Source organism: Ailuropoda melanoleuca, chromosome 19 (assembly GCF_002007445.2).
Source record: "Ailuropoda melanoleuca isolate Jingjing chromosome 19, ASM200744v2, whole genome shotgun sequence".
Classification (NCBI taxonomy): Eukaryota; Metazoa; Chordata; class Mammalia; order Carnivora; family Ursidae; genus Ailuropoda; species Ailuropoda melanoleuca.
The window spans coordinates 30712079-30723965 of NC_048236.1; the positions used below are offsets into that span (position 1 = coordinate 30712079).

At 36.0% G+C, this 11887-nt stretch overlaps 1 protein-coding gene across 1 annotated transcript in view; it reads right to left on the reverse strand.

Annotated features, from left to right (window-relative positions):
* ELOVL4 (ELOVL fatty acid elongase 4) overlaps positions 1–11887 on the reverse strand; it is a 31996-nt gene that overhangs the window by 6432 nt on the left and 13677 nt on the right. The window contains exons 2-3 of the mRNA XM_002916296.4: positions 2304–2491; positions 1036–1116 (exon numbers count right to left, since the gene is read on the reverse strand). Coding sequence (XP_002916342.1) covers positions 1036–1116; positions 2304–2491 — 269 coding nt within the window. The remainder of the gene's footprint in view (positions 1–1035; positions 1117–2303; positions 2492–11887) is intronic.

Sequence of the window (11887 nt, forward strand, 5' to 3'; positions counted from 1 at the left end):
TTCACACTGCTATGTTTTTCAATGTGGCAGAAAAACCGAGATATTTACTTTTTAAATGTATTTCAGTTGTTCATGCTTAGCCTATACTAGTCCTCAGATATTCCTGCAAGCATGTGTGCAGGAACTGATCTCTCTGAGCTTCTGTCTCTCACTTTAACATGTGCAACAAAGTAAATACCTAATCACAGTACTTTGTATTAGGCAGTAAAATCTTTAAAGTGGTAAGTTAAAACATACAAACAAACAAAAATTACAAATATTTCCTAGGTCATAAATATAATCCTACTTACATGAATAAGTCTTTTCTTTTCCTGGGCTCTAATTAAGACACCAGATGGTACAGAAAGATTATGTTACATGCTGAGATTAAGGATCCAAGGATCCAGTGAGAGGTGACCTCTGTAAATGTTTTAAAATGTTTTACAAGAACCCTACTATAAGAGTAACCTAAACTCAACATTTTTTACATCAAGTACTTTCTATGATGTGTGTCCTATGTACAAACAACAAAGAAGACAGTATATAACTGACATCTGTTTATAAATCTTTGTATGTCAAGGGTGACTAGAAAGTAAAATATAACATTATATTACCAATGGTTTATTTTTCTGCAAATTAATAAAAACTGAGTTTATACCTATACAAATTGTACTTTGCTTAACTTACTAAACATTACATAGTTTATACAACATTTGTTTTTCCTCAGACTCTTAACAAATGAATTGACTCTCTTTATTAGTTTCTATTTTGACCCAAAACGCAAACATCCAAAATGTCATCTTTACACTAAACATGGAATTTTTTTGCTCTTAAGTACAGCATTCTAGCAATCCAACACCTATTCTCTCTCACACAATCAAACAGGACACTATAGCTATGAAAACATTTTCAATTATGTACTTTTAAAGAAAAGCATAGCTTTACTGACCCAACACAATCCTATACTTTACCACTCTACGAAAGTATGTCTTTCAGAGGGGGATTATAAAATTAAACTCACTTCTACTGATTAAATGGTATTTTGAATGTACTTACCCTAACTTCATTAACATTATCAGAATAATCCACACTCTGGCAAATATAGCTGTATCCTGCATTATATGATCCCATGAATAACTGGGAAAAAGGAGAATAATATTTAAAATAAAGTTTTAGTAGATACAGAATTTAAAAACACTAAATGCAACATGCTACCTTTCAGATTATTTTAAAGAGCAATTTTGTCTAAAAAAATTGAAATGCATTAAACATTTAATGTGTTGGAGTTTCTAAAATTTGTTGTGTCAATTTATTCTAAAATTGAAATCTAAATTAAGAATCACATGTAACTCTTGCGCTGAGACTTCAGCTCTTATCTACTTTATAACAGTAAGAGAAATTTTGATTAACCATGACTTGGCTCTAACAGTTGCACTGATTTCTATTCTTGATCCAGAGTGGTTTGTATCTAACAAATAATGTCAAAGTATCCGAATAAATTAAAGTTTTTATGAAGTTGAGATTCTATAGACTAAGTTGTCAATTACAGATTTCTTTAAAGGAGAGTAGTGTTTCTTTTCCTAGCATCACCAGTCCAGTTCTCTGGGTTCATACAGAAATTTAATGAGAAGTCTCCTGGGAAACAAATTCCTTCCACTTGGGAAACAAATTCTTTCCACTCTTACAACTTAAAAAATGCCTCTGTCAATCTAACCTTTAGGATTTCTTTTCAGAATGTCATGGGGAACTTGCTGGAATCCAGAAAAGCACAGGTGATTAGCAGCCACCGTGTATGACAGTTAACTCATTTTTGTTCCAACCCGAAATACAATGACATTTGTAATAGGATTTAACTCAAAATCAGTATTTTACTTCTACATATTTTGATCAGTTAGCAAACCTGAAAATGCTGAATAAGAATTATAAATAAAGAGCTACAACTATTTCCTGACTACTTAATATGCGCCAAATGCTATGAAAAAATTCACTTAACTCTGATCTAGAAGGCAGCTATTTATCCCCAGTTTACAGATGGGGAAAATAAGTCTCAGAAAAGTTAAATAACGTCTACTGCCAGTTAATAACAGTTATTTTGGAATCCAGAGTGTCTGCTTCAACATTCCATTTTAAACAACTGTCCTATACTTTCCATATGTTTCAGATTTTTGTGATCCAAACATGAAAAATGTCAATAAAGTAAAATTTACTTTTAGAATAGCCAACAGTTATCTTGGGATACAATATTACAATGATGGTTTTACATACTCTAATTTCTTAATTTTCAATGACCCTGGGGAATAATAAGGTGACTTTAGTAACCCTACCTCTCTGAAGATAAAAAGGTTAAGCAAAACCATTCCAAAATTATAGATAATGAGCACTAAACGCATCTGGAAAGGTTCTCGGTCCTTCATCCATTTTGGACCCAGCCACACGAACAGGAGATAAAGAGTACTTATACAAAGTGTAGGCCATGGGGACTGCATCAGAGGCCAATTCTCCACACGTTTATCTACAGAGAACAAAATAACATTAAATTCATTAAACAATAAATTTGTTTGGAATGAACTGGTTAAGAATTATAATATTTCAACTTAGCTTTTTTCCTAATTTGACCAAATGCAGGTCCATTTTTCTTTGAGTCACAAAAAAATACACGGCATTAAAACCAAAGAAATGAGACCAATTCTTGTGAGTAGCTTTAGAAAATAATGTTTCATTACATACAGCACATGTTAAGTTTTATAGAGACCTAGAGAACACACCCCAGAAATAATCCTTGCTATAAATATACGACAAGTTGGCCATGAAAAGTTGATGAAAGACTTCACAGACAGAAAATAAATATTTTAAGGAGAAACTTGTCTTTCATATTAAACATGTGAAGGGTATCAGTACAGTTTGGAAGCTACTCCCTCTTTGCCTAAAGCAGGAAAAGAATAGTAAACTGAAGAGGTAGAACAATGCAAGCCATTCCCTGGAATATTTTTGGATACTGAGGACAAGAGTACAATTATATTTGGGGAAAAAATTAGGGGGGTTACAGTTCTATAATTTCTTTAAATGGAAATCACCATATTCAAGACATTTTTTCCTTTGATAGCACAAGCCTAATATTTAGCCATGAATATAACCAGCTTATGTCCTTTTATCTAAAGCTATAAAGCAGTTACCTCATACATGTGTAAATGTTTCATTTAAAATGAGTCAACTGTCCTTAATACTCAAATATACAACCTTGAATCAATTCTGTAATAAGAGTTCTGCCACTAGTAACATTTCTAAGAGAAGAATGATAATGAACTATAGGGCTAACAAAAATTTATTTTCTAATACATTATAAAAAGGTATTGAAATTTATATTTCTAAAACCTAAACAGCATTTTATAGGTTGTGCATCTAATATCTAGTTTATGCTTGGTAATACAAAAACATTTCTATGTTCTATGCTGAGGAAAAGAATGTATTTTTAAAACAGCAAAACAAAAAATCCTACCTTTCAGTCAGCTCCTAAGACCTAGCCTAAATGAATTTAACTTAATTGCTCATTACAATGTCCCACCATTTAAACTGTCAGTTTTACTAAAAATATATATACAGAATAACTGGATTAGATCAGTAGGTTTCAAAATATCTTACTTAAAATTAGTCTGCTTCTATACACTATTGATATAAAAGAAGATAAAAGGAAGGAAACAGAAATGGAACAATGTTTAATCACAGTCTCCAAAGTCAGGAAGTGACATAACTATGGTTTCTATGAAATAAGAGTTGTTAGAAAGATGCACTAGTAACTTAAAAGAAAAACACATAGGAAAACAAGAAAAAACAAAAACTGACTTTATTTCAGAGTTTACAGGAGAGGCTTACTATCTATCTGTTCATGGAAAATATGGTTCTGTCACTCAAATCAAAACATTTTCCAGAGTTAAAAATAAAACACAAGAGAGAATAATCCTCTTATGAGAGGGTGTGGCTTAAAAGATGAGTGGCTGACTTTTATTGAAGGCATTGTACCACTATGGTCTTATAACTGATTGTTTGCTTTTCTTTATTGCTGCCCTATTATCCTGCTATATATTTCTCTCTGATAAATCCCTTAAAACACAGGGTATTTATCTACTTAGGTATTTATTTTCTATAGGAAAAACACTTAAGACAAACTCCTACATCCTAAAGCCCTGCTCTACTTATTTTAGGAACTAGAGAAGGAGTAGTTGTGGCTTCCTATTCCTATCCAGAAACTAGAGAGAGTAGACACTGTTTTTTCCATGCGTTTGATAGAAAGAGCAAAAGGATTCTGTTATAAGATAATCCCATGTAACAAAGAAAGGAATATAAATTCATCAGTAAGGAGATTCTAATTTCTAATATCACGGATTATATCACACTCTTTTTTTAAAAAAGACATTTAATTTAGAGAGAAAGGAGAGAGCACGTGCGAGTGGGGGAAGGGGCAGAGGGAGAGGCAGAGAGAGAATCCTCAAGCAGACACCTCACTGAGCAGGGAGCCCAACATGGGGCTCAATCCCAGGACCCTGAGATTATGACCTGAGCCAAAATCAAGAGTCGGCCGCTCAACCAACTGAGCCTTCCACGCGCCCTAATTCTATCACTCTTAATCACACACAGAATTCCTGCTGACTTCAAAGTAAGTTCTGAGCAACAAGTAGAAAAAAATGAGAGAAACAGGTCCAAAAATTTCCCCAAATCAAGAATAAATAAAAATGCTCATTCTTTTTGATATACAGTGTAGTTTAGCTCATGCCATTCTCTCCTTCAACAGAGTTTAAAGACAGAACTAAGAAAGTGAGAGAAAAAGACAAGAGTAAGAAGCTGGAGATCTGACAATATGAAACACTAACAGAGGCCAACAGAAAAGTAAAAAGGTAGAGGGGAGTAGATAAGAAATAATAGATATTAAAAAAGCATTCTAGACTCTATCAGTAAACAGATGGGCTGAGCTTTAATATCAGCTCTGCTAGTGTGCAGAGGACTTAAAGGGCACAATCTGTCCTCATCCCTTCATCTGTAAAACCTGTTGGAGAGAAGGGGAATGAGTTTGTGCTTCTCCAACTTGAATGAGAAACAGAATCACAGAGGAGAGGGGCATAGTTAAAATGCAGGTTCTGACTCAGTAGGTCTGGAGTGTAGCCCATTCTTAGGAAGATTCTGCATTTTCTAGGAAGCTCCAACTGATACTATGTCAATATTCCATGGACCACCCTCTGAGTAGCAAGAAACTAGACAATCCTCTGGGTTTTTTTTTTTTAACTTTGGAAAATTGTTACTTTTTTTTTTAAGATTTTATTTTTATTTATTTGACAGAGTGGAAAATTGTTACTTTTAAAAATGATAATTAGGAGGAAGAATGGAATTGATGGTGAGGAAAACTGGATCCAAAAAATGGGCAATTTTCATTGGCCAGGGGACACATCGTGCACACAAATTCCTGCACATTTCTATTCCACCACGGCACTCATCACACTGTCCTGCGACCTTCCTGTAAAATGCAATCCCCTGAAGGCAGGGGCTGGGTTTCTCAGTTGTGTACTGCAAGGCTTATCTGGGTGCCTAAACAACATTTATTTGATGAGTAAATGATGACTGGGTAATTTAATCATATTAGTCCTTTATTCTCTAACCCTTCAAATAAAAGTCAACAGTATATTTATGATATTCCAGGTTTCTTTGTCCAACAACCTTTTCCTACAGCTCTTCCCAGATCCTCCTTTATGCTCACATACAACTTGAATCTGATGTCAACAACACTTCAGTCCAGTATTTAGAGGGTACATGTGTGCTCTCTCTATAAGGCTCAGTGTCTTTACTTCATTGCTTTTCCCAGGGACAAAAGGCAATGCCCCCATTTCTTTATCCAACAGTGCAAGTCATGCATTCCATCAGCAACCACTTAACAAAACCCTGTCTTCAGCCTATGAAAGGCCATAGTTCCCACCATCTCTTTCTCAGATTAGCCCTTCCAGTTCACAAGAGTCTGAACTCTCTTAAAAATTCCACCTCCAGTGAGCATTATGGAAGTTGTGGTAACTGTCTTCTCCCTGAAGCGCAGTATCACAGTCCCATCCTGTGGTGATATTCGTGTGGTATTTCTCCATGTCTTTGCAGTTATTTGTGTCTTTCTAAGTTTGCATAAGTTTTTCTTTAGTACTTCTGACAAGATTCAAATATCCAAGCTTCTTTTACCTGTTTCCTTTTCCACTTAAAAGGACTGAGTGAGTCACTATCGTGTCACACAATGATATGAACATTTACCATTAATAACGGGTCCCCCCAAGTCTTGAACCAAAAAAAAAAAAAAGAGAGAGAAAAGAGAAAAAAATGTGGAATTGTGGAATTAGGATAGTAAAGGAAAATCATGAATATTGAAGTTTTACATATTTTATATAACTTTAAAATAATGAATTATCCAGCCTTTCATGAACTCACGTTTCAATAACATATTTTTATGTGTTGCCTTTCTTCAAGAAAGATGTGTGTATTTGCTTAGATTTCCCTCCCAGTTTTATTGAGACATAATTGACAAACTTCAGTGTGTAAGTGTAAGGCATACAGCACGATGGTCTGATTTACATATATTGTGAATGATTACCACAATAGGTTCAGCTAACATCTATCTTCTCATATAGATACAACAGAAAAAAAAAGAAAAGAATAAAGGGAAAAAATGTTTTCCTTGTAATGAGAACTCTTAGGATTTACTCTCAGCAACTTTCCTGCGTATCATACAGCAGTGTTCTACAGTCATCACATTGCACGGTAGTACATCCGTCGGGCTTATTTAGTTTATAACCGGAAATTTGTACCTTTTGACCACCTTCCTCCAACAGTCCCCACTCCCCTCCACTTCTAGTAAGGACAAATCTGATCTCTTTTTCTATGAGTTTTGTTTGTTTATTTGTTTCAAATAACATATTTCAAGGGTAAATTAAATCTTCTATTCATTTGAGTTAAACTGAATCCAAATATGCACAAAGGTAAAAAGAAGACATATTTCCAGTATACTGTCAGTATCTGAATTCTACAGTTATTTTTTAAAGAATTAATTAATTAATTAATTAATTATTTTTGAGAGAGAGAGTGTACAAGTGGTGGGGAGGGGCAGAGGGAGAAGCAGACTCCCCACTAAGCAGGGAGCCTGACTGGGACTCTATCCCAAGACCCTGGGATCATGACCTGAGCCAAAGGCAAATGCTTAACTGACTGAGCCACCCAGGCGACCCTCTACCCAGTTATGAACAGGATTCCATACCATGAATTTATTAGGGGAAAAAAAAGAGGGAGAAAACAATTCAATTGAAACCCTATTCTTCCTGCCACCACTGAAGTCAAACTCTGTCATCAAAGAATACTAAGATTCAAATGGGTTTTATATAACATTCTTAGGAATTCTCTATTTGCAAAGCTTTGGGCGGGGGGTGGGGATCAATATGGCACAAATATAAACTGACTTCGGTTGATTTATTTGTCAAATTGTCCTATATTTTATAACTATTAATATGTTTATTAACATGTTTATGCCTTCATGTGTTAGTGATTTTGCCCTTATTTTGAGCTTATTAACAATTTTAAGCCATTACATGTAAACCTTTACCTAACGTAGGGCTGTAGAATTTTAGATTTAGACTTAGATATGTCTCTTTACTCTAACAGTGAGATTCAGAGAAGTCAAATTCCATTAATTTTACATTAATGGAATGTACCACTCAGTCTTCACACCCATTAATTTTAAGGGAAACAATTTCCAACAATTTCTTCCTCAGTTATTGGTATAAGTGATATTTTAAGATAGAACTGTGACTATCAATCATGTTTCTTCAAGGGAAGAAAATAAGAGAGACCTACAAAAGTTCCTTTAGTAGAAAGAAGGACAAGAGCTACTCACACCAAGTCTCACACTTTCTAAGGTGCTGCACCTGACAGAGATGGCTTAGGATCATGAACGCTTTGGAGGCCATGCCACAAAGAAAGGTGGGAAAAAACTAAGGATGTCTAACCTGGAGAAAAGAAAGAGGCCTCATCAAATGCTAAAAGACCTAAAGAGAGCTCAGATTTATTCTTTATTTCTAGAGTGTAGAATTAGAACCAATGAGAAGAAGTTTTAGGAAGCTGAATTACACCTAAATTCAGAAAATTTCTAAGCAGTGGGTCTTAGTGTAAGTAGAAAGAGTTGTGTCTTCTTTCACAATGAGTTCCTTATCCTAGTTTCAAATTAAATTTAAGCAAACATAAAGCTAAGTATTATAGAAAACAAGTTCAGGAGCAAGAGATTATATTTTAATAATAAGAATTACTAAGATTATATTTTAATAATAAGAATTTAATAATAAGAATTACTAAGACACATTATCTTAACACTTATGGACGCTTAAGAGGTAACTTTTCTCAGGAAATAGTTTCTATTTAGAACATTTTGATTATTTCATAAAGCTCATGCCAAGTAGGATTGATTTATTTACAAACATTAGTTAGGTCACTAATCATACAATTTTATCTGTATGATAAATGTCATGTAATGGTTACACAACTGTATGTCAAAACTCTCAAACTGTTAACTAAAAAGAGTTAGTTTTATTATGTGTAAATTATACCTTCATACAAGTGGGAGGAAAAATGGTATATCTGAAGTGGGGTTTCCTTCAAATATCCTCCACCAACAGGTTTTTATTTTTAACCTGACCTGCATCTTAAAATCATACAGCACCACAGACAGCTAGAACAGACTTTCGGGTCAGACTCCACCCCTTCTAAGCTAAGTGATTTGGGGCAGGTTATTTGGTTCTTGACCTCTAAAAACTCATTTACAGACGTAAAAAATCTATTGCTTTGCAGGATGATGAGTGTAATACAAGAGGCCAGTCTTAAGAAGAGTGGTAGGGCAGGTGAGAGGGGACAATTGTCTCTTGAAGAAAAGAAGAGGAATTTGCCAGACAGAGAGGAGGAAGGCCTTCTTGTAGAGAGAACCATGTGTATAAATAGCCCCAAAGCAAGAAATAACACATTTATTCTGGAAATCAAGCAGGCCTGAGGTAGAGGATATTTACAAAGGAAAATGACTAGAGCCTTACGGGTCAGAGCAGACCTGGGAGAGTCTTACCAACTATGTTGAAGAGGCTAGAATCTGTCTGGTAGATAACGGGGAGATGCTTAATTGGTTAAAAATAGGGTATCACATTTAGCTTTTAAAAGATAATGGCAGAAGCCATGGGAGATGGACCAAAGGGGAAGAGGAGATGTCAAGAGACAGGGAAACCAGTCAGATCAGTGGTTCTCAAACATCTCTATGTTGTTGGGCCACCCACATAAGAACCATCTGCTTGTTAAAAATCTAGATTCTTAGGCCCCACCCCAGATCTACTGAATCAAAATCTCTCTGGATAGGGCCCAAGACTGTGATCTCAAAGTTCCTCTGGTGATTCTGGTGGGCAGCCAGCTTGGACACCATTATAATGCAGAAGTTATGGAAACCTGAAGTTAGAGGGCTGCACTGGTGATGGTCAAGATAGGCAGATATGAAAGTAAAATCTACAGACTTGGTGACTGATAATGGATGTAAGAGTTAAGAGTGAAAGGAAAGTTCAGGATTACTCCTAGATTCTGGCATGGCTGGTGACAGACATGGTGAAAGCAGGATCTAGGACAGAGCCTAAAGGAAGAACAGATCTGGAAGGAGATGACTGGGCGAATGTTTAAACACCCTGTGTCTGCAGTACTTGTGGACACCTGCTGGGTGGAGTTACCCAGTAGGCTCTGCAGCTGCAGAGCGCTACCAGCACTGCGGACACACGGAGGAGTCAATGGCAATGAAAATCACATCAGAGTTTGAGGTCATGAGGGAAAGAGCACATGGAATGAGAGAATAAAATGAACAAGGACTGAACCCTGAGGAATACTTAAGGGAAGAGTGGGAGAAATGGCAGTGAAGCAAGCAGAGAAAAAGGAAGAGAGAAAATAATGTTTTGGAGAGCAAGAGAGTACGATGCTTTCAAAATGATGGGGTAGGCAACTGATGATTATAAATGGAGAATCACTTGTTCTTTTCTTTTCAATGAGGAAATAGTAAGTACTTCACAGGGCTGATGTGCGATGATTAAATGTAAAAGCTGTAGCACACATGAATGCCACAAAGTTGTTCCTTCTGCTGTACCCTATTCTCTATCCATGCCACATTTTCACACAGGTGTGTCTTATGTCGGGAATAATCTGAGCCCCTTCCATTAAAAGTCAAGCCCTTTGATGTCTCCTGGGACTTTTATTCCTGATCTAGAGAAGTTATCTAGGCTCCAAATATTGACTCTCAAGTCAGTCTATCAACATTAGAATCTTAGCTTTCTCATTTACTAGGTAAATATACTGAGTGAATTACATTAAGTCTCTTTGGCTTTATGGACGATAACAGGGTTGTTAGAAGGAATAAGATATTGCTAAAAGTATGGTGCCTGACACAGAATAAGAGCTCAATAAATGTTGGCACTGTCATTATCATTCATTGACAATAATCAAACCACTAAATCCTCTTTTCCAAGAGAACAGTTTAACCAAATTAAAGAGAAAATACCATACAGAAATGTAAGAGTTTAAGCTGAGAAAACAGAACATTTTATAACTTATATACTGAGAAGACAGCACATTCTATATTTATTCAGGAGAACAATACATAACAAGTGTAAATCTGAATTTTGAATTAGAGAGGCTGTTTAAAAAAAAACCTCTTTTTTAAGAAAATGTAAACCAGATTTTAATAAATAATATTTGTAATCCAATAGTTCTGAAGTAATCCAAGTCCTTTAGAAACCTCTACTTATATACAAACAACTGCAATTAATTCTTGCAGAAAATTATCCCTATGTATATTAAAAGAACTTCCTTAAAAATCTCTGATAGGCTAGGGCACCTCGGTGGTTTGGTCAGTTGAGCGTCTGACTCCTGATTTCAGCTTAGGTCATGATCTTGGGGTCCTGGGATTGAGCCCCACGTTGGGCTCCCTGCTCAAAAGGGAGTCTGTTGAGGTTTCTCTCTCCCTCTTCCTCTGCCCCTCCCTCCCACTCATGTTCTCTTTCTCTGTATCAAATTAAAAAAATGAAGATCTCTAATAGGCCTCCTTTTTGTTTTGGAAAGGCTGATTTTTCTGAAAGCTTTTTAAAATTCAGGGTGTCTGCCAGTCAGAATGAACTTTATCCCCTAAGTAGTCTAAGCTAGTTATCATCTCCCAAAAGAAACAGTAAAATTTTTAATTTTTAGGACATCCAAATTCCTAGAATTAACAAGAGTAAGCACAAGACCAGGAAATAATCCTAGTCGGATAATGACTTAAGAAGACATGGGGAACAGAGGGAGTGTGGTAAAAAGGCAAGGGACAGGACTTGAATTAAGAACGACCAGATTCCAGGTCTATCCGTCATGTGCTAGCCCCATGACTTGGACCTGAAACTCCTGGAGCCAACAATTCCTCCTATGTAAAATGCGGGTAATAATAAGATTACCCAAACTACAGAGTTGCTTTGAGGTTCAAATTGATAGCCCTCTGTAAGAATCCCCTCCAACATTAACTCTTTTTTGCACTTAAAAGTATTGAATATGGCGGCGCCTGGGTGGCTCAGTTGTTAAGTGTCTGCCTTCAGCTCAGGGCATGATCCCAGAGTTCTGGGATTGATCCCTGCATCAGGCTCCCCACTCCGCTGGGAAGCCTGCTTTTTCCTCTCCCACTCCCCCTGCTTGCGTTCCCTCTCTCACTGGCTGTCTCTCTCGCTCTGTCAAATAAATAAATAAAATCTGTAAAAAAAAAAAAAAGTATTGAATATGTATTTCTTTTGAAACCTTCAAAGCACACTATGATTACCTCTATCATACCATGCAACTGTCCTTTTAGTCTGTTTAAGTGTGTCCC